The sequence below is a fragment of the Pseudorasbora parva genome, chromosome 5, assembly GCF_024679245.1.
Source record: "Pseudorasbora parva isolate DD20220531a chromosome 5, ASM2467924v1, whole genome shotgun sequence".
Taxonomy (NCBI): Eukaryota; Metazoa; Chordata; class Actinopteri; order Cypriniformes; family Gobionidae; genus Pseudorasbora; species Pseudorasbora parva.
This window is the reverse complement of record NC_090176.1, coordinates 1,708,588-1,736,298: the sequence shown is the minus strand read 5'-3', so window position 1 is coordinate 1,736,298 and position 27,711 is coordinate 1,708,588. Positions and strand designations below refer to the sequence as shown.

General features: G+C 40.1%; 2 protein-coding genes across 6 annotated transcripts; one reads left to right on the top strand and one right to left on the bottom strand.

Moving 5' to 3' along the window:
• Positions 1–57: 57 nt before the first annotated feature.
• On the bottom strand, positions 58–12,581 carry LOC137074931 (uncharacterized). 2 transcript variants are annotated; one of them, XM_067443026.1, is made up of 12 exons: positions 12,506–12,581; positions 11,211–11,596; positions 10,952–11,075; positions 10,703–10,874; positions 9,071–9,347; positions 6,971–7,148; positions 6,813–6,889; positions 6,303–6,483; positions 5,909–6,157; positions 4,268–4,439; positions 4,061–4,188; positions 58–1,930 (listed from the first exon to the last, which is right to left on the bottom strand). In XM_067443026.1, exons 2-12 carry the CDS (start codon positions 11,505–11,507, stop codon positions 1,812–1,814), a joined length of 1,974 nt encoding a protein of 657 aa, XP_067299127.1. In that variant the 5' UTR covers positions 11,508–11,596; positions 12,506–12,581; the 3' UTR covers positions 58–1,811. The 2 variants fall into 2 exon arrangements, with proteins under 2 accessions (XP_067299127.1, XP_067299126.1); XM_067443025.1 differs by having other exon boundaries at positions 58–1,889.
• Positions 12,582–16,694: 4,113 nt separating this feature from the next.
• On the top strand, positions 16,695–27,336 carry LOC137074935 (gastrula zinc finger protein XlCGF57.1-like). 4 transcript variants are annotated; one of them, XM_067443032.1, is made up of 3 exons: positions 16,695–16,771; positions 20,066–20,194; positions 26,222–27,336. In XM_067443032.1, exons 2-3 carry the CDS (start codon positions 20,113–20,115, stop codon positions 27,088–27,090), a joined length of 951 nt encoding a protein of 316 aa, XP_067299133.1. In that variant the 5' UTR covers positions 16,695–16,771; positions 20,066–20,112; the 3' UTR covers positions 27,091–27,336. The 4 variants fall into 4 exon arrangements, 3 of the variants coding, with proteins under 3 accessions (XP_067299133.1, XP_067299135.1, XP_067299134.1); XM_067443033.1 differs by lacking the exon at positions 16,695–16,771 and adding an exon at positions 17,588–17,714; XM_067443034.1 differs by lacking the exon at positions 20,066–20,194 and having other exon boundaries at positions 16,722–16,771.
• The last annotated feature ends 375 nt before the right edge of the window (positions 27,337–27,711 follow it).

Here is a 27,711-nt window from a genome sequence, read left to right as displayed (position 1 = left end):
CCATATATAATTATTTTTGGTGAACTCAACCAATAAATCCAAGAGACAACTTGCATGATATAAATGTTTTGGTTTATTTACAAAGTTAGCAACGATATTGTTCCAAGTTTTTTACGTATAGCAAAAAACTATTTATTCAAACTTGCATTGAATATCGAATAAAATCACTGGTCAAAATGTATAAAACAATTTAAAGGGACAATTAACCCATAAATGAAAGATTAGTCCTGACCCTAGGCCAATCCAAGCATTATAATGGTAGTGAATAGGAGCTCAAAAAGTGCATCCATCCATCATAAAAGTGCTCCACATGGCTCCAGCAGTTAATAAAGGCCTTCTTAAGTGAAACGATGGGTTTATGCGAGAAAAATGTTCATATGTAAAACATTAATAAAATATCGAGCTTCCGCCGGGCCACCTTCTGTATTCAACTTACGAAGAAAGTGTATCGCCTCTATAGCAGTTCAAGCGATTACGCTATACCCAATGCCATCATTGCGCCAGTTTAATACGGAAGGCGGTCCGACGAAAGCTTCTTCACAAACCCATCGGTTTGCTTCAGAAGGCCTTTATTAACCCCTGGAGCCGTGTGGAGCACTTTTATGATAATAGAAGCACTTTTATGATGGACAGATGCACTTTTATGATAATAGAAGCACTTTTATGATGGACAGATGCACTTTTATGATGGATAGATGCACTTTTATGATGGACAGATGCACTTTTATGATGGACAGATGCTCTTTTATGATGGACAGATGCTCTTTTATGATGGATAGATGCACTTTTATGATGGACAGATGCACTTTTATGATGGACAGATGCACTTTTATGATGGATAGATGCTCTTTTATGATGGACAGATGCTCTTTTATGATGGATAGATGCACTTTTATGATGGACAGATGCACTTTTATGATGGACAGATGCACTTTTATGATGGACAGATGCACTTTTATGATGGACAGATGCACTTTTATGATGGACAGATGCTCTTTTATGATGGATAGATGCACTTTTATGATGGACAGATGCACTTTTATGATGGACAGATGCACTTTTATGATGGATGGATGCTCTTTTATGATGGATAGATGCACTTTTATGATGGACAGATGCACTTTTATGATGGACAGATGCACTTTTATGATGGACAGATGCACTTTTATGATGGATAGATGCTCTTTTATGACGGATAGATGCACTTTTATGATGGACAGATGCACTTTTATGATGGACAGATGCACTTTTATGATGGATAGATGCTCTTTTATGACGGATAGATGCACTTTTATGATGGACAGATGCACTTTTATGATGGATAGATGCACTTTTATGATGGACAGATGCACTTTTATGATAGATACATGCTATTTTATGATGGATAGATGCTCTTTTATGATGAACAGATGCACTTTAATGACAAATAGATTTACTTTTATAATGGATGGATGCTCTTTTGTGGCCTTCAAGTTTTGGACTACCGTTCACTGCCACTATTAATATAACACTGATTGTGTTCGTCTGAAAGGGATGACTTGAGGCAGAGTAAATCATGGGCTAATTTTAATTTTTGGGTGAACTATCCCTTTAACCCTGCTATGCTAATGTCCATATTCTGTAGTTGTAACAGCTTTATGAGCTGGCGCTGGGGTTTCCTCAGATGGCGAATGAGCGTTGTAATTCCAGCCTGTGAGGTGCTGAGGATTCGCCGGGAGTTTCCCGCTATTATGGCTTCAGACCACCTTTATATTAAATCAAGTCACCCGGCTGGGGGTCTCTGTCCGTGTTTGGGCTGGGTTTGGGGATCCTCAGCATCTGCTCCACATATGGGGCCGGGTCCACAAACACTTCATCAAATATGAGGTCCAGCAGGTCATCCACATACCCTGTGCAATACGACAGTACATAGCTATTACTGAGGAACAAGCTGTAAGAAGCAAGGACAGAATCAACATTTCTATTATATTTGGTAAATAAATGCTTGTTTCCAGTCTAAATATAAAAATTCATAAAAAAAATTAATCAAGATGCTTTTACTAAAGTAGCAAAATGACACAAGATAGTATGTCTTGTTTTCTGGGGAACAAAAATCTAAATGAAGTGAGTTTTTGCTTAAAGGACAACTCTGGTTAGCGAGTAGATCGTTCTCTGGGATGCGTTTTCTTGAAAATCGAATGTAAAGACTTTTATCTCTAAACACAGATTAGCTTATAACGCTAGTCGATGGGGCACAGGGTAGACACAGGGTGGTAAATTAAACCGCTAGTTAATACGACTAACAGCTCAAAATAGCCTCACACTAACACGGCAGCATAATGAGGGTCCCTACATGCAGACCGAAGCATTGAGAACTTTGTAAGAGTACAAACAGTTTAATAAGAAGATACTTTATAAACATAGTGCCTTACGCGTTCACGGACAGGCGCCATCTTGGAAAACAGTCTCAACGAATCGATCCACGAGCGCTGTTCTAAGTGAGCTGATCGATAGGAATTAAGTTCAAATCTAATAACATGGACATTTTTAGTTTTAGTTATTTGTTTTCTCTGTTGTGTTCAGTGTTTTCTTCCGGAAACAACGGACCATATGAGACTCAAAGTCACAGTTCATCACTTAGCACAGCGCTCGTGGCTCGATGAGTCGAGACTGTTTTCCAAGATGGCGTCTGTCCGTGAACGCGTAAGGCATTGTGTTTATAAAGTATCTTCTTATTAAACTGTTTGTACACTTACAAAGTTCTCAATGCTTCGGTTTGCATGTAGGGACCCTCATTATGCTGCCGTGTTAGTGTGAGGCTATTTTGAGCCTTGTTAGTGGTATTAACTAGCGGTTTAATTTCACTTACTCTGTGCCCCATAAACTTAGCCTAGAAATCTAGACGCACCCTAGCGGCAGCAAATCTAATCTGCCCGCAAGTGTCGTCTAGGAACTCTCAATACCATTCTGAGCTGTATTCCCCTCAATCTGGACGGGCCAATCACATCGTGTATAGAGTCGGTGGGCGGGGCCATAATGACGACGGCCGAGTTGCGTTTGCGTGCTTCTAGTAAACACAGAAACTGGCGAACGGCGGCGGTCTTTCGAATCAGCTTTGACCGTGACTCTGGAAGACTTGGAGTTAAGCTTTTCTCTGAGAAAAGAACAAAGAACGGCACTGAAGTCATTCTGAAGAAGGGAAGATGTGTTCAGAGTTTAGCCGACCGGATACGGCGAATGTTTAATCAGTCAGCGAGCTCTGCTTCACCTTCGTTGCTCTGGTTGGTGTAGCGCTATCCTATCGCGTGCAGAGGGAGTTTGAAAGACAACCGTTTATCCGCCCCTCAGATTGAGCCGTCAATGGAGAGTTTCCAGACCAAACCTCTTGATGTGGGTCTGGCTTGTCAGGCTACCATCGACTAGCGTTATAAGCTAATCTGTTTTTAGAGATAAAACTCTTTACATTCGATTTTCATGAAAACGCATCCCAGAGAACGATCTACTCGCTAACCATCTGTTAATTACCCCTAGGGTCATTTCTCACCGGAGTTGTCCTTTAAAACAAACAAAATGATCTGCCAATGGGGTGAGAAATATTAATCTTGCCTCAGATTTCAAAAAGAAACAAGATAATTTGTTCTATCCCATTGCCATATTATTTTACTTGTAGCATGTCATTTTACTACTTTAGTATTATTTATTTAGACTGAAAACAAGACAAATGCTAAATAAGAAAGTGCAGGTATATTATATTTTGTAAATGGAGGTTATACACTGCAACAAAAAAAAATCTTGGTATTTTTGTCTTGTTTTCACTTTAAATATCTAAAAACTTCTTTAAAAAAGATGGATTTACTTAGATAAGCAAAATGACAAGATATGTTGTCTTGTTTTCTGGGGGGATAAAAAAAAAAAGTAAAACAATTATTTCTCTTACCCCATTGGCAGATCATTTTGCTCGTAGTATAAATATTTAAACCAATATCTTATGTAATTTTACTACTTTAGTAAAAGCATCTTGATTTAAGATGATATGTAGACTGAAAACAAGACAAAATACTAAATAAGAAAGTGTACATACTGAATGTTGGTTCAGTTTTGACTTCTTTGGGTCTGGATTCTCCATTCCCGGCCTTCGGAAAGCTGAGTTTGAGCACCGGCTGACCCGCTGTGGTGTTTTCATTGAAGTGTAGCGCAGCCAGGTACAGTCTGCACACAGAGAATATAATCTCACGTATCATGATCTGTGAACTATGCACACGTGACGTTAATTCTGCCACAACTTTACCTGCACAGCAGTCCAAGAAATGGGAAGACGATGTTTTTTGGAGCGAAGCGTAATATGGCGCTGTGGAAAGCCTCCGCAGAAGTCGCCTGGGAGTGAGGACTTAGCTTTGTTACGTCCCTTAAAATCCTCCTGTTGGAGAGAACTTTCTCCAGCTTGTAAAATGGCAGCGTTCCTAGAGATGAGGAAATGTGCTGCTATTAAAACATTCACTGCAAAAAATGCTCTTCTTACTTAGTTATTTTGTCTTGTTTCCAGTCTAAATATCTAACAAATCTCAAATCAAGATGCATTTACTAGAGAAGTAAAACGACATAAGATATTTTTCCTTGTTTTCATAAAAATAAAATCAAAATGAAGTGAGTTTTTGCTCAAAAACAGGCAAAATGATCTGCCAATGGGGTGAGAAAAATAATCTTGTTTCTGATTGAAATCTTGTTTCTGTCTCAAACTAAAACAAGATTATTTTTCTCACCCCATTGGCAGATCATTTTGTTTGTTTTAAGCAAAAACGCTCTTCATTTTGATTTTATTCCCTAGAAAACAAGCAAAAATATCTTATGTCATTTTACTTTTCAAGTAAATGAATCTTCACTGCAAAAAAAATATGTTCTTACTTAGTATTTTTGTCTTGTTTCTAGTCAAAATTTCTAAAAATTCTTACACTAAGAAACATTTACTAGAGAATTTAAAAAAATTGTCTTGTTTTGGGAAAATAACTGAAAATGAAGAGAGTTTTTAATAAATAATCTGCCAATGGGGTGAGTAAAATAATCTTGTTTTCTGTTTGAATTAAGATTATTTTTCTCACCCCATTGGCAGATTATTTATCTTATTTTAAGCAAAAACTCTCTTCATTTTGAGTTATTTTTCCCGAAAACAAGACAATAACTTTTGCTTGTCTAGTAAATGTTTCTTATTTTAAGATTTATTTTGATATTTAGACTGGAAAAAAAAATTACTAAATAAGAAGAGCATTTTTTTGCAGTGTTCGCTCTTATCTATAGCCCCTTTCCCACTGCGATTCCGGCAAATACACGGATAATGCGACCCGGCATTTGTTCCCGGGCCGCTAGATTTGGTCCATTCTCACTGCCAGTGAAATACCGTAATATGAGCGCTTTCACACACACCCGTAACGGTCCCGGGTCGAGTTGACGCGTGACATCCGGATGTGGCGTATAACGGCGAGCGATCTCAGCTTCAGTGCGGATAGTAAGGAGCTCCGTGGTCTCGACTTGTGTCCAGTTTGCGCTCATTTCTGCTTGTTTAATTTTAGTTTCTTTTGTATACGAACACTCTCTGCGTTTAAAACACCGACGAGCTCTTCTGGCACTGCAGGGTTGTGTTATTGAAGAAACAAGCTCTAGGAGTCGCACGATAACTACGTACACGCTGCGCCATTAGTTTTCGGCTTTTGTTCACACAGCGCTCGTCCCGGGTCGAACCCCGCAATGTTACTAGGTCCCCGACCCGAGTTCAATTCGGTAATCAATGCCGGGACGTGGTTGCTTTCACACAGAAGGCGACCCGGCAATGTTCCGGGAATATTGCGGGTCCGACGTGCAGTGTGAAAGGGGCTTATGAAAGACAAGCTGTACGTTTTGTTTAAAAGTAGCCCTGAAGTTTCTTCGGACAGCATACCAGCAGCCAGCCATTTGCTCTTGTCTGCGCTTTGCCTTTGTGCATGTAGACATGCGGGGAAACGAGGGTCCTCGTGAGTGTGTTTATCCCGGACATGGTTCAGGATCGAGGTCCATTTTGCAACTCTTTCTGGCCCTGTGGCTGACGACGCAGCAGTCCAGTACATGTGATGCTTTATACTGCGCATCCACTTGCGCAGCTTCTCACACCCCTTCAACCTGGCAATTTTATCAAGCCGTTCTGAAATCTCTGGAAATGACAATTAATACAAGCATGAGGGCACTGAAGACAAGGAAACAAATGTTCAATAGGAAGCTGGATATTGCGAATGTATTTCCCAAATGATTGCTGTCAAAGTGCAAAATACTATTTGACAGATGGAAAGGTTAAATACCTTTCTCTATGTGGCCGACATCATATAATTGGGGGACGTTGCGGTCGCTGAGGTATTTTTGTGTTTGCGGATGCCGGTCCGTGACGATGCAGTGAAGAGTCACATGATGCGCTTCCAGCAAATCAAGGCTTCTCTTTAACCCTTCCTTCTCCATGTTACAGCTTCCTCCCACTTCGTTACTCTGTCAAAGAAATGTGGCACGATGAAGAAATTATAATAGAAAACCCTCAATAATTGAATATGGGCCATTCTACAGAATCGGTTTCAAGTCAGAGTTGGGTATATCTCGAAAAAACCCAATGGGGTGAGAAAATAATCTTAATTCAAACAGAAAACACGAGTATTTTCCTCACCCCATTGGCAGATTATTTATCTTATTTTAAGCAAAAACTCTCTTCATTTTGAGTTATTTTTCCCAAAACAAGACAATTACTTTCGCTTGTCTAGTAAATACTTATTGTGAGAGACAAAAATACTGAGTAAGAAGAGCATTTTTTGCAGTGCACTCACCTGGACCAGCTGTATATCAACGACAGTGTTCGTCTCAAGGTCCATCATTGCATAGCTGCCAAACCTGGCAGTGTGTCCTTCAAAACAATGGCACATAATTCCTTAGACACGGTGCATTGGTTTGACATTTAAATAAGCATCACTTTCCTATTATGTACCTGGTGAGACAGCCCTCATATCTCCACCAACTATGACTTTTTCCCTTTGACTGATCTGATGCAGCGTCCCATCCTGCCAATTTTGCCATTTGTACACAATGGCAGGCTCGATGTACATTCGTGCGTGGCGAAGAAAGGTGTTATGCTTAAACACTTGCAGATGCATAGCTGCGAATATCTGACCAAACACAAGATGTTATACATTAATTACATACATAAACTGTAAAAATCGCTTTGGTTCAGAGGTCACGTTTGACTTCTGCATTACCCATCATTTTAATTTCCATATGTGAATGATAAAAAGCCACTTATTAGGCTCTGTGTTTGCTCATATTTTCATTCACAAACTTCCAGGACAAGCAAATAGGCTACAATATGCATTTATGTATTCAAGAAGAGGAAGTTGAACAGAGACTGAGGGTCACTTTTCAGGTTTCATTATGAATATTTGCCCAATAAATAAAAATACACTGCAAAAAATGTCTTGTTTCCAGTCCAAATATCTAAATATTCTTAAATCATGATGCATTTACTATATAAGTAAAACGACATAAGACATTTTTTCTTGTTTTGTTGAAAATAAAATCAAAATGAAGTGAGTTTTTGCCCAATGAAGATAAATAATCTTATTTCTGTTTGGGACAGAAACAAGAAACAAGATTTCAATCAGAAATAAGATTATTTTTCTCATTTTGCCTGTTTTAAGCAAAAACTCACTTCATTTAGATTTTATTTTCAACAAAACAAGAAAAAATATCTTCTGTCGTTTTACTGATCTAGTAAATGCATCTTGATTTAAGAATTGTTAGATATTTACACTGGAAACAAGACAAAATTATAAGAGCATTGTTTGCAGTGTTCACAACCTCACCACCAGTGATGCCAGTAACGCGTTACTCTAATCTGACTACTTTTTTCCAGTAACGATTAATCTAACGCGTTACTATTTCCAAACCAGTAATCAGATTACAGTTGCTTATCCAAGTCACTGTGAGTTACTATTTTAGTTCCTTAGTAAAAACCAACCGCTTGTCAAAATTCTCAGCCCGAGTCCGGCTGGAGCCCGTGTTTTTTATTTATTTATTGTATTTTTTTACATTGTTGCAGCCATTAAAATAGTTCAGTTTTGTTTTTAATGTCAAAGTAAATACGTCTCGAAAGACTCTCGGAAGGCATTTAGGCCTAACGTTACTCCTGGTCATTTCGCAATCAGATAGATACCTGGTCAGAGAAAACGAATGAAGGAACCGGTTGTAAAAAGGCCATAACTCTAGCAGCTGCACTGAAGAGACGGACTCTTTAACCCTGCGCGAGCCATATCTCGACAGTGGCGCAAACGGTCTCATGTTGTTTCCACCAGCACATCTCATTGTTCATTTTAATTATTAAAATAAATATAAAACGAAGGAGAAGCCTAAAAAAGGGGGCGTAAAAAAGTCGGGGCCGTCAGGCTCGGGCATAAATGCAATAAAGTGTGTTGCCAAAAACGGTTGTCATTTCTATGTTGAGGCGGCAGCGGTGTTGTCGGCAACTGCTGAATGTAACTAATAAAGTAACTTGGAATCTAACTTAGTTACTTTTAAAATCAAGTAATCTGTAAAGTAACTAAATTACTTTTTAAAGGAGTAATCAGTAATCAGATTACTTTTTCAAAGTAACTGTGGCAACACTGGTCACCGCTAGATGCCGCTTAAAATATACACACTGCACCTATAATGTGGTGCGAGAGATCAATATAGCGCCTCAGTTCAGGCAAAGCAGAGCACGAGTTTTATTACTATGTTACAGAACGAAATAAACATGAACAAACATCAGAAAATATGTTGAGCGATGCAGTACGTCTTTCCAATTTACCGAAATCCGTACCATGTCTCAATAAGTGTTTAAATCGCAGAAGGACGTCAATAAAACAGCTAGTAAACAAAGTTGCATAACTCGACTCGCCACTAAGTGGACAGGGGTAAGAATTACAGTTAGTCAGATCACCCTCAGTGTAATCTGTCAAATTTACGACACCTTTCAGAACATTTTAAACCGCGACCTCTGCTCTGGTTACAGAAATGTAGTCTCTGTGAATGCATTGAGATGAATTAGTTGTACCTTTTCAACGGTGTAGAAAGACGCCCCAGAGAGATAGACCGCAGCGGACAGATGCAGGTTTCCGGCGGGAATACTGCCCACAATCGGCTGGCTGTCCCATCTGCGTGAGAACTGGCAGTGTTGGCAGAGCTGGTCCACACGCAGAAACGTCCCAAGCCTTTGAGAACGGACATCACAGCTCCGCCGACACACCGGACACGCCTCAAACAGGGCCATTAGGCAACTCTCATACACAATATATTTACAGATTTTCTGAACAGGCCTGGACGTTTGAGCCCTGGGGAAATACAGAGATATGATGTGGTGTGTCAATTCTGGTGTCCAATAAATATTCATAATATTAAAAATACATGCATCTTGACTTAAGCACTCCTAATTATTCATGTGAATATTCATTGTAAATAATTAATTGTTCAGGAACTATTGACCTCAAAATTCCCAAAATGTCATTGCGGGTTCAAATCTGAATACAAAAAATACAATGTATTGGGTTAAGATCTGGTGACTGTGGCGGCCATTTTAGTTCAGTCAACTCATTGTCTTATTCAAGAAACCAATCTGAAATGATTGGAGCTTTGTGACATGGTGCATTATCCTGCTGGAAGTAGCCATCAGAGGATGGGGACATGGTGGTCATAAAGGGATGGACATGGTCAGAAACAATGCTCAGGTAGGCCGTGGCATTTAAACGATGCCCAATTGGCACTAAGGGGCCTAAAGTGTGCCAAGAAAACATCCCCCACACCATTACACCACCACCACCAGCCTGCACAGTGGTAACAAGGCATGATGGATCCATGTTCTCATTCTGTTTACGCCAAATTCTGACTCTACCATCTGAATGTCTCAACAGAGATCGAGACTCATCAGGCCAGGCAACATTTCTCCAGTCTTCAACTGGCCAATTTTGGTGAGCTTGTGCAAATTGTCGCCTCTTTTTCCTATTTGTAGTGGAGATGAGTGGCACCCGGTGGGGTCTTCTGCTGGTGTAGCCCATCCGCCTCAAGGTTGTGTGTGTTGTGGCTTCACCAATTCTTTGCTGCATACCTCGGTTGTAACGAGTGGTTATTTCAGTCAAAGTTGCTCTTCTATCAGCTTGAATCAGTCGGCCCATTCTCCTCTGACCTCGAGCATCAACAAGGCATTTTCTCCCACAGGACTGCTGCATACTAGATGCTCTTCCCTTTTCACACCATTCTTTGTAAACCCTAGAAATGGTTGTGTGTGTAAATCCCAGTAACTGAGCAGATTGTGAAATACTCAGACCGGCCCGTCTGGCACCAACAACCATGCCACGCTCAAAACGGCTTAAATCACCTTTCTTTCCCATTCTGACATTCAGTTTGGAGTCCAGGAGATTGTCTTGACCAGGACCACACCCCTAAATGCACTGAAGAACTGCCACGTGATTGGTTGATTAATATATGCCAAGAATGGTAGAATTGTAACTAATTTCAAAATTAGTTATGAAGTAGCTGTTATGCAGGAAGTACATTTTCATAGGGAAAAATATCTGATTGCCCCACAATAAATGGTTAATTACGTTCTTAAAATGTCAAAAAATAAAGATGAGGGTCAATATAAAAAAAGAGAAGGATAATTCAAAACCATCTGCGCACTACAGACACTTACGAAATCTCTGTTGGCTCTGTTAAAGATGTGTTTGCCTCTGCAGGATCACATGTGACTTCATCCTCATCATCTCCCACTTCCTCAAGGTCCATGCGAGGTCTCTTTGATGGAGGCTCAGCCATAAATGCAGCGTGAGAAACTGATGCTGTGCTGGACACAGTTGTCTGGACACCTGACATGTAAGATGTAGTTATGCTTTTGTGCTATTCTCATCGTAAATCTGATGAATCTGACTGAACATGCACAAACCGGTGCTCCTGCGGTGTGCCTGAAGCGTCCGCATCGAGAGTTGTGTGCCGACACTGTGCCGCTGTGGTGAATCGGTCTGGCTGCCAACATCCCTCGTGCTTCTCATGAGTGCCGATCTGCAGACCTGGGCAAGTAAACGTCACATTTTTACTGTTAAACCTTTACTGATGACGTACAGTTAGTAATAGGACAACCGCCTTAATGCATTATTCATTATAAACCTGCGGGTATGAATTGCATCAAGAACACTTCTACTCACTTCTTCAGGAGGTAAAGCTGGATCACGAACAGCTGGGACCGATCCGTCCTTCAGGAACAACTTCTTAGCAAAACCTGCTTTGTATTGCCCCTCGTTAACAAAGCAGTCCGGCGTAAAATGATTTGAGCAAACGTAAACGCATTTGGGCAGATTGGGTGGCGTGTGTCCTTTAAAAGCAAAGCTCATCCACTGCGTCCTCAGCGGCTCAGATGTCGGGAGTAAATGCCGACTGTTATGTTCATTCCTACATCCCACAACAAAGCACCTCATTCGCTTACGAGACATGCTTGCCTGCATCTGCTCCGGCGGCGACAAGATGGCGGACGGCTCGCTCAGGGCGGAGCTATGCTAATACAGCAGTGTCCGTCAACAGCCATGGGCGGGGCCTGTGCAAAGTGACATCACTGCTTTAATCTGCACATGGCTTATTCTGAGACACAGCTAATGAGTTACGGGGAATTAAGAATAAAACACTGGATTTTTATCTTTATAGGGTGGTAACAAAGTTCTAGTGTTCTTTGGATATTTTAATCTCAAAATCTTACATATTGTGCTTTTAACAGATCAAAACTCACTTGGTTTTACATGTTGTGCCTTTAATTTAAGATACCTGGACAATTTTGTTATATTTGTGTATGTTTATATATATATATATATATATATATATATAAACAGCTTGTTAAAGACATTGTAGTCTTTATATATATTGTCTTTAACCAGCTGTTTTGATCATTCACTAATTGCTAATAGTTTAAGAATGATTACGTGTACAAAAGATGATCATCCAGAAGAATGAAGGCTTTGTAGTCAAAAGGGGTTAATCAACTTTTTAACATTTTATTTTTATTTCATCATCTGATAGTTACCTCTCATTTATCCAATGCGCACCAGTGGCTACACATTAACCCCTGTCGCACACACAGTTACCATGTTTTGGAAGAATAAGGGCTCATATATTCAAACAAATTAGGTTAAATATTTAAAAAGGGTTACCAATTTTCATGTTAGGGTCTGGAGAAAATATCAATTCAATTTAAACGATTAAAACAGTAAATAGTTATGAAAATGAATAATACAAATCGAGAAATGCTGCAAAACTGCTAGTACACTGAAACTAGTAGTCTCTGGTATTGCAGGAATATTATTGTGCTTTCTCACAGAAATAACGCGCGTTAATGTTTGATAAAACATTATAATGATACATTTTATAAGCAGTATACACTGCTTGTGAAACCTATAAACTCTCAGAACGGACTATATCTATTTGAACACTTTAAATGATTAAAAACACAAACCTTTCTTCAGCTGATCCGCAACAGACGCGTCTCGCGGCGCGGCCCTATGATGTCATAACACCAAACCAAAATAAAAGTCCCGGTCAAAGAGTAAAATCACTAAAGCTACTTACAAAAACACATACAGTTTAGATAATATTAATTAATTCTGATTTTAATCATAGTTTAACTATATGCTGTCCAGGGGAAAAGGAGCTGTCAGTGAAAGAGACATGGACCCACATCTAATATGAGATTATGTCTTGTGACTGCAGAAACCTTATACCAGAACTTTTCAATTACAAGCCTCTTTTTTAATCTTTGTTTGATGAAACTGTATCATACAATGCAAAAAAAAAAAAAAAATCTTACTTAGTAATTATTTCTTGTTTCTAGTCAATATCTCAATACTTTACCAGTACACTGCTGTCAACATTGAACATTGAAAATAAGGGAGATTTCCCGGAATCCATCCCCAAAATAAGGGATTTTTTTTACACGATTCTTGTCCACAAACTAAAAAAAGAAGAAAAAAAAGAAGCACTAATCATAACAGTCTAAAGAGTTTATAACTACACAATATATATTAAGCACAATGTTATTGACATTATGCCAGAGCTGCCTTGGTCTATTGTCTGTGATGTTTGTTTACTGTAATATTTACCAGTAAAGAGTATAGCTTTTTTTATACATGATTCTTATACATGATCCCACAAACTAAAAAAAAAAAAAGCACTAATCATTAACAGTCTAGAGTTTATAACTACACAATATCTATTAAAGAATGACAGACCAATGTATATGTTTGAAGTGCTTTATTTAGGAACAAATTAACATTACTTACACATTTTCATTTGCTACATGTTTTAGCTTAATGTTGGGGGACAGAATGAGAAAGTATGGTGGCCCAGTAGTGCAGCCGTACCAAATTAAACCACAGCACAACGGAAATGCTCCCGACCACTAGGGGGCTCTCAGAGTGCGGTAAAGTTAGTTTTCCCTGCCATTGTTCTATAGATTGGCCAGTCTTACAAAGATATAAACACTACGATCAGTTTCAAGTGTGTATATCGACATGAAATATCAATTCAAAATCCCCTACAGGCATTATAGCTGCATATTTATACTCGTGAACGCTTTTACACGCTGTCAGGCGCTTGATGCCCGAGGGAACGTCTGCCAATTCCACCATGCAGTTGAAACATATTTGTATGAATTAAAATTACTTTAACATTTAAAAACAGACATGTTAAAATTCCACAGCTTGGTTGTATTGTAAAAAAAACTGACTCAAAAATGCACAACATTGGAATTTGAACATTTAAACAAAAGTAATTTCAATTCATAAAATTATAAGTTTCAACCACTTGGAATTGGCGGACGTTTTCTTGGGCATCAAGCGCCGTGATAGCGAGTAAAAGCGTTTTCGAGTATACATATGCAGCTATAATTCATGTATGTGATTTTGAGTTGATATTTCATGTCGATATACACACTTGAAACTGATCATAGTGTTTATATCTTTGTAAGACTGGCCAATCTATAGAACAATGGCAGGGAAAACTAACTTTACCGCACTCTGAGAGCACATCACACTCATTTATTTACTCTACTACTCTAACTTGAAGTTTTCCCGCCTTAGATTGTAAAAAAAATACAGATTTTTTTTTCTCACTACTTACCTTTTCCCTCTTTCTCCCGCCCGCCGCTGCAACTGTCTTCTTCTTCGATAGTAAGCTACTGTCTGTATACTGCCACCTGCTTGACTGGAGGTCTAGCAACCCAAGTGCAAAAGCCACTTCACACAGCATAGACCGTTAAAAGCTTCAGACTAGGGATGTCAATTTTCACAAATTCCCATGATCGATCGTCGTTTAAATTAACGATCAATTAATCGATAAATCGTTAACCATAATACTGAAATATGCGTCTACAGCAGCATGACAGTAGGCCTATGTGCAATGCTGCTCAAAACGCCATGTTCTTCACCAAATGAATGAGAAGGATTTTTTTTTATCTAAACAAAGGGCTATGGGATTGTAAAATTAGTCGATGTTATTTATAATTTAATTAAATTATTTAATAACCAAATATAACATGTAATACAACACGAACGCCGCCTCAGATCTGTTATTCAGAATTTGTGGACGCACTTGCAAGAGCAACGTGCTGAAACGTCACCTAAACCCAGTTAATTCAAAACGATTTATTAAAATATTGTTTTCATTAATGTAATGTGACAGTCCCAATCATAGTTATTATTAGTCGTGCGTTGCTGTTTGAACAGCGCGAGCTGAAGCCGATGCGCTGAATCACTGGTAAATTACACTGAAACTTTGCTAGCACGTTATTTAACTCAACAAAAAGCTTCCTATATGAGATTAATCAGATTTATATAAAGTTAACAAAATATTACAAATTATATATCTTCACAAAATGATGCGAATGGACAAGTGAACTTGAATTGAGTTGCTGATATTCATATTCAGAATGGGAGACGCGTGGTGTTACGCGCTCTAGGAACAACGCTCTGAACACGGCACCTAAACCCAATGACTTTACAACCATTTATTAAAACAGTGTTCTCATTTCTGTTATATAATATGACTGTCCCAATCATCGTTATTATGCATTGCTCTGTATGCGCTAAACTGAATGAAAACCGGTAGCCATTACTGACTGAAGCCATTTGTTAGTGCGTTTTATTTCGCTGAAAGAAACGCATCCTATATGATTGATCACATATATAACGTCACAAAATAAATGTAATATTACAAATTACTTCAGCACAATCTGATGCGAATGCACAAGTGAACTTGAAATAAGTTACATGCGCGAGTCAGAATGCGTGACTCATGTTGTGCACGCGCTCTTCCTGGATCAACGCAATGAAACACACGGCAAACGTTGTATCACAATGTTTTATTATAATAATGTTCTCATTAATGTTGTGTAATATGACAGTCCCAATCATAGTCATTATTAGTGCTGTTGGAGCTAAAGGTGATCACCGCCACGCTTTTACTACCGCTCTCTAACGTTAATTATTAACCAAATGCATCCTTATGAGATAAATCAGCTAAAGATAGGCCTGCACAAAATAAACACAATATTACTACTTACATTTGCACAAAACAAAAGGCTGCGACTGCACATGCAAGCTTGCAGTCATGATGAAGGTGTAACTCCAGCTGTAAAATGGTCCCAAATAGAACTCGGGCACGCTCGCATCATTTTTCCTCCCGTTTCCTCACGCACGCGCATGACCCTGCTTAATCGATGATCGATAAGTCTTATCGATCAAATGTCTTATCGACAATTAATCGATCATCGATCAATCGTTGACATCCCTACTTCAGACACAGATGTAGTTGCGTGTTCTGAGTTAACACAATCAGAGCGTAAAAAACGGGATATTTTACGGGAAAATACTAAAACGGGAAGACAGCGGGAAAAGAGCTAAAATACGTGAGAAACCCGGGAAAAACGGGAGGGTTGACAGCTATGTACCAGTATCGGTATTCTAGCTTGATAGTGAGTACTAAAAGACATCGTATTTGTTTATATTCATACTGATAAAGTTAGATGTTTTATTACATGTGATTCTGACATAATGTGACTGCATGCACTCCGCTCATCTCAGGTCAATAATGCGTCGTCCAGCTGATTGGTCGGTGAGGCGCGTTCATGTGTTTTGGGGGCGTGGCTTTGGAAAGAGCCCAGAAGGGAAAAGGTGGAGAGAATGGAAATAATGAGCTGTCTTTAAAACAGTCCTGAGAGGTCTACAGACACTCAAATTTTATACTTTCTTTTTTAGAGTACTTACATTTTAATTATGTATTGATATATAAAGAACTTTTAAACAAATTTGGAAAAAATGTTTTTTAACCCGTTCTTACCTACCCTACCTTTAAATGACGTCTTTTCTGAGACAATCTCATTTGATTCATTTGGATTTTGAGACTTTCATTTCACGTTTTCAAGCATTTAACAACCCACATACAAACAACTAACAGTGAATACGGCTGGTGCTGATTATTAATGTAACTGCAGCGCATTCATGCAATTCTATGTTTTGCACATACAAGTTGAAAGGCATTTGTTTGTGGATAGTAAAAAGTTAATGGATAATTGTGCGTGCATGTATTAATTAATTTGAGTCTAAATCATCCCATGCATTGTTATTTTAGACAGCAGCGCGTGAACGGGACTTTTATTATGGTCCAGTGATGTGACGTCACAAACCTGCGCGCGCTCCCGCGTCTGTTGTGATTTGCCTGATGAAAGGTTTGTTTTAAAGCTTTTATATCAACACAAAAACCGCTCAACCAATTATACAGTTTATTATAGAAGCCACGCTAAATTAATTATGTATTGTTGAACGAAACCTTCTTTATTTGAACATATTCCCAGCAAACAGGGGACGTCCCCCGGACGTTGCGAACGTCCGTTCAGGTCCGCAGTAGGTCCGAGTTGTAACGTTCGCTGGCGGCCTTTCGGCGGACGTCCGCATTTGGTCCGTTCCGAGGACATTTTGTTCAGGCCAGTTCGCGAACGTCCCCATTTCATCCCTCAATGGCATACCATTTCCATAACAACACTTGCAAAATCCAGCCGCCCAAAATCTGCCTTTTATCAACAACAACCTGACACTTTGTAACTCAGACACACGAAAAATAGTACTAAAATAAACCCATATTGTATTTTAAAATGGGATTTAGTCATTCCTTAAAAAGTGATAATGGAAAGTTTTTGCAAAAAAAACAAAACATGTATTTTTGTTTTAATAATAATAATAATAATAATGTGTTCGATTTATAGCGCTTTTCAAGGCACTCAAAGTGCTTTACATAGAAAGGGGGAATCTCCTCAACCAAGTTTTGTAAACTGACATTATATTGCAAATAAACAAGGCCTAGTAAAAATATGATCTGAATAGCTATTGCAAATAACTTTTGTTTTGTATAGTATCAATATCACTAATGAAAGGCTTCTTCAAATCAAGAGTTTGTTTTCAGCAGTTATATAATTTTGCATATAAATACAATACCCTTCAATAAAATGAACAGGACATAGGGCCTACATAATAAATTGTAGCCTATTTCACATGCATGAAAAAAAATTAAGGTTGAATCTCCGGATCTGAATCGACTTCAACTGATGAATGCAGTCAATGAAAACGTGAAGAGTGAAAAAGCACATTCCTGGAAAGAAAGTGGAAATAACACAGGTAAGAAAAATAACATTTTCCTACCCATTTACTTGTCAAACTGTTGGTCAGGTGAAGGCAACTGGTAGCCTGACATGGTCATACTCAATTCTAGTCAGAATATGAGTCTGATGCTCCAATGGGCTGTGATTATGGGGCGTGTTTCAACCGAACCAGGAAAGACCTCAATTCGATAGACCTACAACCAATCAGAGCAACGAAGCGACGCATTGTCTCCCCCCGGAGAACCCCCCTAGTAGTTGCCGCGTTTTGTTGTAAAAACATGGCAACCCTGTCTGCACGCGCGCTGAAATCAGGCTGGAATACACGAGCTTTGCCAGTGTTGTAAAAGAATGTAATGGTACACAGAGTACTTACCCAACATGATCATCATTTCTGAGAGAAATTGTGAAGGTGATGCAGATACAAACAAGCTCTCCGTTTAGGATTCGAGTAAATATAACCCAAGCCCCTTTGATGACGTGATGATTACGTTACTGTTGATCATCTGTCCGTCATCGGCTAAAGCCCGCCCTGATGATCTCATTGGTCAGTTTCTGTTGATCATCTGTCCATCATCGGCTAAAGCCCGCCCTGATGATCTCATTGGTCAGTTTCTGTTGATCATCTGTCCGTCATCGGCTAAAGCCCGCCCTGATGATCTCATTGGTCAGAACAGTTTCTGTTCGGGGATAATTACTCCTCTATGGAGCAAGGCCAGACCGAATTGCCCGACCTAAAAATTTTGCGGGCGGGGCTAAATTCGACAGGCATCCAGGCTAGGCAACTGGTTTTATTCAAAGAAAAGTTATTTTAAGAAAAATATTTTAATAACTGCATTTAAGACTTAATTCAGCTTAAAAGAACCACACACACACGCACACACACACACACACACAAAAAAAAAAGTGAAATATGGCCTGCACTGGGAGATACAAACAAGAATGGATTAAATGCGCCTAACCGTGTGACGTCATTCTTTGGGTGCGCAGCACGTATCCATGGCAACTGCGTAGAGAAAGAGACCGTTAACGGTGCTGCCGGATTTCCTCAGAAGCGGCTTTTAGTTTTCTCTTTCATCGGTCGAAAAATTTATTTATAATTTTAGACTAGCAGACATTAGCTATCATAACAATTGTTAATTTTGTAAAGTTTAAAATATGAAAATTTCAAATTTTAAAAGGTTTCCTTCGTGGTTAACGTTACAGCTGCAAACCGTTAACGTTAAATTATGCTAACACTTTTTAAAACTGAAATGAGACGACTTTCTCAGATATTGACAAATATAGGGCTTAAATACCGAACCTTCCAAAGTAAATACACACTGAGGCAAAAGACAAAAGCCTAAATTGGGACGGCCTGATGTTATCTTGGACCATGGTCTAACGAAATTAAGTTTTTTTTCAATGGACAAACGATGACACGTCTAGTATTATTAGACATATAAAATCATAACTACTGAATGTGTTCATTTTGTTGTTTTAGGCTAGAAGCCAACGAGAAGAATTGCGATCGGACTACCCCACAGCTGACGACCAGAGACGCGCGTTTGCGCGCACACACAGCTGCCTGCGCGTACACCATGGTTTACACACACGAACACCCATGGAAAGAGCACATCACCTTTACAGTTGTTCAAATAAAATAAATATACTTTGTTTGTTACAATTCCTACGTGTCTGTTTACTTTGGTTTCCCGAAATGCAAAATAAAATCAAATAAAACGCGGGTACACTGAAAGTCTCATAAACGTCCCGAATGGACGCCTGACGTCCTGTGAACGTCCCCGTGAATGACCGGAGGACGTCTGCGGGACGTCAAGAGGACCCTACACATGGACGTCCGGGGGACGTTCGCGGAGGCTGTTTAGGGGACGTTCTGGGGACCTTTTTTTGTTAGCTGGGATGGACATTGTTATTGTGAATAAGTGCTTTAGCCCGCCAGTGTACTATTACAATAAAAGAGAAAAGCTCCCCATATACTCAATAATATTAATGTTAATACTAATTTGATCCTGAACATGAATTCTGCAGCTGGAGGAGTGAGTGACGGAGAAACGGAGGTTTGCTTTTTACTCCGAATCAACTGAACCGATTCACTGATTCGACTCTCTCGAACTGGTGAAACCGGTGTACATGCTTCCAGAATAAAAACACAATCATGTAATGACAACATGTAAAAACTAATAGCAATTTATGTAGCTAGCCTACTATTAATTCAATTTTACATCATACACATTTAAATATGTTTACATTTATGTCTCCATCAGTGCACCGACTCCTGAACTAGAGCTGATTGAGATTTATTTTGCTTTCTGTTAATTATTTTATATAATGATTAATATTAAACATGATTAATTTCTCCAAACACAGGAAAACTCCTGGTTCATCTGAGATCCACGTGACACAGAGTTATAAAGATGGCGTTTATTAAAGAAGAGAGTGAAGACATAAAGATTGAAGCGTTCAGTGTGAAACATGAAGAAACTGAGGAACAAACAGGTCAGTTTCATACAATCCTTGTTAGAAATAATTTGATATTTTTGAAGAATGTCATATAGTGTCTAATTAAAGCAGTTTAATTGGACAGACATGTTGAGATTACACGTCCAGACAAAAACAAATGACTTGTGGCCAGTATGTTTATCTAATAAAATAAGAACAAATAATCAAATTACAAGCAATAGTACAAATAAATACAATAGAACAAAAATACAAATGAAATAAATTGACAGGTCAGGTAGAGAAGTTGAAGTCTGATCTAAAATAACACGGCGTATTCTTCACTGTATACATTAAATATACATTAATCCTTATTAAAGTTACAAAAGTGAATTAGTCAAGAGCAGGGAGTGATTTTATCTTTGTCCTTTGTTAACATTAAAACAAAGACGGTAGCATGATTATTAGGCTACTGTCACTTTAAGAGCAAATCCACGGATCCAATATCTTGATACACATTCATTTTATTTTCCAAATGTTTACTAAAGACAACTGAGGATACTCATCAAGACTAGCATTTTGACAATTTTGTGAGAATATTTCCGTAGAAGTGCAAGAAGACGATCCAGCTGATCTGGAGTTGATTCAGGGATGCACGGGTTTGCCTGTTTGCCTCCCAGGAGTCCTCCCACTGCCAGCTCTTTTACTCCCTCAGCACGGATGCGTTGGCACCATAGACTGTAAAAAAATATGGACGTAGTGTCCGTGACGTCACCCATAGGCTTCTGAAGAGCCGTTCTAAAGTGTAACATGGAGACGAGCTGGTCATCGCCATCTTGCCAACGTCTCACGCCTGGATAAGAGAAAATGGGCAAAGAGGTGGGACGTGGGCGGAGCTGACGCAATGACTAACAGACAGCAGCCAAATGGTTATCCACCTGTCACTTATAGTGGCCACGCCCTTAACCCTTAAATCCATGACTGTTTTGCCAAACATTCTTGCAAATTCGGGTCGTTAGCGACCCGGATCTATATCTAACATATATCTAGATCTCTACCTGGCGCGATAATATATAAAACTCCTGATGTTAGAGTAACAATTACAGAAGAATAAAATAAAAAAATGTTGTTACCTTTTGGAGCTTGGAAGGGTTCAGTTTGAGCAGATGTTTTATACCATCATTATATTTCCTTGTCAGAGCTCATTTCCCAGTACATTCAGCATCTGACTTTTGTTTGCGATCATTTTGATCACTGACCGCTTCTTCACCGATTGTGTTTAGTTCTTGCTCTGCAGTAAATCACTAAGCCATTTCAGGTTTTGCGGATTATAATTATTATTGTTTCGTAATAATTGTAACTATTAGGGAAATGTTGCTTCATCATTGTGTATCAGACATCGCCACCTTGTGGAATAAAGGTGAATTGCACCTATTTCATCATTATAAGTTAATTTATTATTGTGCAAAAAAATATATACGTGCTCTTACACACCTCGGGTCGTAAGTGACCCTATACAATTTTGACAAATAACTAGTAGAAAAACAGGCATTGAATTATAATTCTATTATTTTGTTCTTGTAATATTGTTTAAAATGGATTGATTGAGGAATACTAAGAAGGTTGATGTCTAACTTTGAAAAATGAATAAGGAGGAGGAGGGTAGTGAATGACGTCTTGGGTTGCTAACAACCCGAGGTATGCATTTAAGGGTTAATTATGCACAACTTTAAGGCTTTATGTAATGAAAACGAATGAGTTATAAAAAAAATCACCATCCTCACAGTGGTCATGTAGAGCAAAATTAGCTGTATAGACCAAAACCACAATTTGTACCAGGCTGTAAACATGTTTTACTCTGCTGTAAAGTTGGGCATTTTTTAGAGATTCTGCTCCCTTCTGGAGTCTGTCTCTAGCGGCCAGTCGAGGAATTTCAGTTTAAGTTACTTCTGTATTGGCTTCAACAGAAACTGGGGGAGGTTGGCCCTTGGTTGGCAAACAGCTGGGCCGGGGTTCTACGCAAATAAGCATTTCCCCCAGTGGACGAGGAGCAGGTCTTGATGGTTGCACCTTAATGACCCTTACTGACCCACCCAGACATGAACCTTGTTTTCAGAGCTGAGGCTTTTCTCGACGGCCCCTCCTTGATGGTTTCCCCTGAGGAAAAGCCTTCTTTTTAGGGACAGGGCACCATATGGCACTTAAGTGGCCTTCAACCAATGATAGACACTATCAATATACCCTCTACTAGGTGAGCTTATGCTTTGAAGTGGAGGCTGTCCCATTGCGGCACACCACTCGGAAAGCCCGACTTGGTCATCATTTTCCTGAGAGGTGCCAGGAGGTTAAATTTGTAGTCCTTTCTGGTCTGCAGAAAGCACCCTTTGAGCCACTGGAAGTTGAAGTAAGATCCTGTCTCTAAAGACCTCCTGACCACATTCACTCACAATCAAGAGGGTAGAGGACCTGCAAGCATTTTCTCAAAGTTCCCAAAATTCCCTTCCGGGACAAGGTGGTGAACTTGCAAGCGCTGCCTTTCCCCTGGGCATTGGTGCACTGCGCCACTTTTGGCAGATATCTGCAGATATGTTTGCTAGGTAACGCCTAATAAATTTCTTCCTGTATGTTGGGTACAAATAGGTAATGTGCGGTAAGGCTGGCTCTGTGTCTTGCTTGCAGTGCCATCCCCCTTAAAGAGCGGAGGGAATATGACTGCATTCTTGGCTTTACAGCTGACTTTCCCACTTGGCAAACCCTGGATTGAGTTTCCTCCAAGCATCCTTTGGTAGTCCCAGTACTCAAGTGCATGCCCACTTGGTCAACCGCTGTACTAGGCTAGATGCCCTGTGTTATTTTCCCCATGGTAATCCAATATGTGTCAGTGTCTTTACCTGGGCAGATCTGCTCTGTCCGGACTCTGCGTCTGAAGTAGTTTCATCCCTGTCTAGGTAGGACCTACAGCATTGGTCTTTCCATTTGTAGCACTGCTACAGGTGTTGTGGCGTTTTCCATAGGGACTCCATTTGTCAGTCGACATTATGTTGTAGTGTCTGACAGATGTCTTGGTTACTGTGATTTGGTTGGACAGTGTATTTGGGTGTGAAGGGAAGAAGACGGGGTTCACGTGACTGGAACTTGCACTTTTTATTTATACTCTTGATTAGATCAAACACAAAGGACGCACGTGGGCGTTTTACTCAGGACACTTAGGAATTGAACACTCTTGTTCACTTTTCACTCAGAATCAACTTGGTCTCTCCAGCTCTGCCAGCGCACACGCAGTCCCAGTCCAGATCTCTCTCTCCCCACTCTCTCCCGGCCGCAGGCTTTGTGCAGTCTCTCTACGCCAATTACTGCAATCAGACACAGGTGTTATTCATCTGCACCTACTTACACCCCGCTCGGCTTCCCGCTCTCTCTCTCCCGCCACAGACTCCGCAAAACCACGGCCCCTCTGCCACATACCCCCACTGGGCGTCTCAGGCCGGAGAGCCATCAGTTTTTAACATCTGTTTGTAGGTAATAAACACTGGTATGGATCGCTTTAATGCCCAATAATTTGTACAGTTTGCGGATGGTCCGTGACATAAAAGCTTTGCCTTGGTCGATGAGAATCTCTTGCGGTACTCCCACCCGGGAGATTAATGAAAATAATCGCGCTCGCCACACTTTTCGCCAAAAAAGTGCGGAGAGGGACTGCTTCGGGATATCGCATTGCGTCATCCACGAGAACCAATGCAAAACAATGTCCCCATGCTGACCGTTCTAATGGCCCGATGAGGTCCATACCAATTTGTTCGAAGGGGACCTGCATCAACGGAAGGGGGCACAATGGTGCTTTTGGGGTGGCCAGTGGGTTCACCAACTGACATTCCCGACAAGACGCACAACACCTGTCCACCTTGTTGGCGGGTCTGGGACCGGCCCGAACCTCCTGGTCTATCCAGCTCCAGAACAGATTGCGGTCCTCATGCTGTGCCTGGAGGAGCGCCCCGAACCTCGGTTCCTGCTCCTCCCTGATGGCCCGCAGATCTTGATGTGTTTCTTGGTGGAGGCTTGCGAGCGACTGTACTAGGTCCGCAATTGGGGTGCATGCCAGGGACTCCATGGCGGTGTGGAACTTCTTCCTTCCCGGGTTTCGGCACCAGTGTGGTTCGGTTGGACAGTGTATGTGGGTGTGGAAGGAAGAAGACGTGGTCGGTGTGACTGGGACTTGCGCTTTTTATTTATACTCTTGATTAGATCAAACACAAAGGACCCACGTGGGTGTTTTACTCAGGACACTAGGACACTAGACTACAGGACACTAGACAGTCTTGTTCACTTTTCACTCAGAATCAGCTTGGTAATCTCTCTCTCCCGGCCATGGGCTTTGTGCAGTCTCCACGCCAATTACTGCAATCAGACACAGGTGTTATTCATCTGCACTTGACCTACTTACACCCCGCTCTCTCCTACCACAGACTCCACCCCCCTGAAATGAGTGGATGAAATGAGTAAACCTGAATGAGTGGATGCGTGCTGCCATCTTACATACACATGTGCAGGACATGCACGCTTAGCATGCAAATTCCACTCATCAATTTTATTGGTCATTTTTCTAAAACAAAGGTAAACAGGGCTCCCAAGTGAGATCCCATTTGTCTGTCGACATAACATCTACCATCAGGGAACGGGGGTGACATCAGTAACAGAGACATTTGTAAAGACAATGAAACAAATGCAAGTACATGTGAAAAAGTTATTTGTTGCCGAGAATGTGCTGTTAATTCTCGTTGTGAATCCAATTAGGTTTCACAACGAGAAAACCGGTTGTATTACATGTTTCTATAAACATGTAATACAACCGGTGTCTAAAACACAGGAAATGAAATGAATAACGGTCTTTAAAGGCAGAGTTCACCTCACTGTAATATACTGAATTATCATTATTATAAAGTTATTATTTTAAGAGCTCAGGGTTGTTTAGCATAAGATCTATCTAATACATTACAGGCCTAGTCCACACGTACTCGGGTATTTTTATTACCGGAGTTTTTCCTCCTCCGTTTTAAAAAACAATCGCGTCCACGCAAATTCTGTCCACATGAGAATGCAAAACTACGCTATGATTGGCTGCCTGATTTCCACATGGGTCCCATTCACTGCACCGATGCACATTGAACTGACTGAGGGATGCCATGGGCTCAAGGGAAACACTTCCTACAAGTTCCTTTGCTTTGGACTCTGACAGGTAACTGTATACACAGGTGCAGGGCCGAAGTGGACTGTAATAGCTTCACACACTTGCTTTATTATTTTGTATTATTGCATTCTGGCGCCTTTGTTCTGCAATACAATGAAATAACTAAACACGTATCTATATACGTGTGATAAGCGCTGTTAGTGGAGTCCACCGCATAGACTCGAATCACGTAAATCAAAAGGAGATGTGGAAAATCTGACGTGAAACAAAGGAGAGAACGGCGTGCACTTCAGTTTAAAAAGCCGAAATCTCCGGTTTCACCATCTACACGACAACGCTGTAACCGGAGTTTCTAAAAATCTTCACCCTGGCCGGAGTTTTCAAAAAAGTCCGGTTTTAGTAACCGGATACAGCGTTTGCGTGTGGACGAACAGCCAAACCGCGTAGAAAAAGCTGCGGTTTTGAAAATACCCGTGTTCGTGTGGACAGGGCCACAGAGTGCTCAAGGCTACTACCTACAGCCCGTATTTATTTAAAAAAAATCATAAAAATTAAATGTGTGTATAATATATGTAGCAAAGTACAAGTTCTGGGAAGGAGAAGTTGGGGTCGGCAAGTAAAATTTTTATTTTATTTTATGTATATTATTATAAGTCTAATTATATTCTACAAGGATGAAGAGAACATGGAAATAAGTTTAATTATTTTTATTATTTTTTTGGGGGGGGGGGGGGGGGGGTTGTCCTTAAACAAAAAAATTGGTGTTTGCGAAAGTCCTGAAAGATTACAGAAAATGTTCAGTTGTCTTATTGCAGTAGGTTTTGATTCCTTGTTTTGCGTTTATGTCTGTTGTTTTGTGCCATTAAACTGGTGTTAACTTGAATTTGTCTTTTTCACTTTAGACCTGATGCCACTGAAAGAGGAACTGAAAACTGAAAAGAGTCAAGAACTGAATGATATAGAAGAGAAAGATGAGAAACATGACTTCATGATCGGAGAAAAACCATCCACACAGACTGAAATCACTTCTTCACAAAAAAGAGCTCAGAAGACCCAATCTTACAGTTGCCAATGGTGTGGAAAGAGTTTCAGTGAGAAACAAAAACTCAAAATCCACATGAGAGTTCACACTGGAGAAAGGCCTTTTACATGCCAACAGTGCGGAAAAAAGTTCACTCAAACACAAAGCCTTAAACTCCATATGCGCATTCACACTGGAGAGAGACATTTCACCTGCCAACAGTGTGGAAAGAGATTCAATCGAAAAGGAAACCTTAAGGTCCACATGAGACTTCACACTGGAGAGAGATGTTTCACATGCCAACAGTGTGGAACCAGTTTCAGTCAAAAAGGAAACCTTATTGTCCACATGAGACTTCACACTGGAGAAAAGCCTTATACTTGCTCTCATTGTGGACAGAGTTTCACACATAAAAATTCCCTTAGTATTCATATGACAATTCACACTGGAGAAAAGCTGATTGTATGTGATCAGTGTGGAAAGAGCTTCACAACAGAAAGAAGCCTTAGATTTCATAAAAACATTCACACTGGAGAGAAACCATTCCAATGTGATCAGTGTCAAAAAAGTTTCTCACATAAAGTAAACCTCAAGGTCCACATGAGACTTCACACTGGAGAAAAGCCTTATACTTGCTGTCATTGTGGACAGAGTTTTACACATCATAAAACCCTTAGTAACCACATAAAAAATTTACACTGGACAAAAGTGTTTGTGATCAGTGTGGAAAGTGCTTCACAACAGAACTAAACCTTATATATAATTAAAACCAGGGGTCAGCAAGTATATTTGGCCATGGGCCAAAAAAATAATTCACCACTAGATGGCGGGCCAGAATAAAGTCAAGGGATAATTTAAAGGGATCCCCTGGTGTTGAGACTTGTATGGCTTAATATAACATAAATTATGTCTCTTACTGAATTATGTAGTAGAAAACCCATGAAAGATCTACGTTATTTAAAAAATCGATTTTATATTTGGACCATGGGTGGCGCCATCTTGTTTGCGTTCTAGGTTGATGACGTAGAATGGTTGCACTCCTCAATCAGCTGGCGTTACCCGTAGCTATTTTACCACAACACAACTCGAAAATTGTTTCAGAGTTAAACAAAACCAATGAATTGCTTTGTAATTGTACTTAAAACACACTCAAACATACATGTGCACACAAACTCACCTACACAAGTCACAAACAGATCGGCGGACGGGCACACACACCTGACAGACTGCGCTGTCTCAATCGAGATGTTGGGCTGCTCAGTCTCCACGACAGGGGCTGAATCCGAAATCGACCCCCTATACCCTGAAATAGGGCATTATTTGAAGGGACGGACATTTGTAGTGTTGTCCGACATCATAGTGGACATGTTC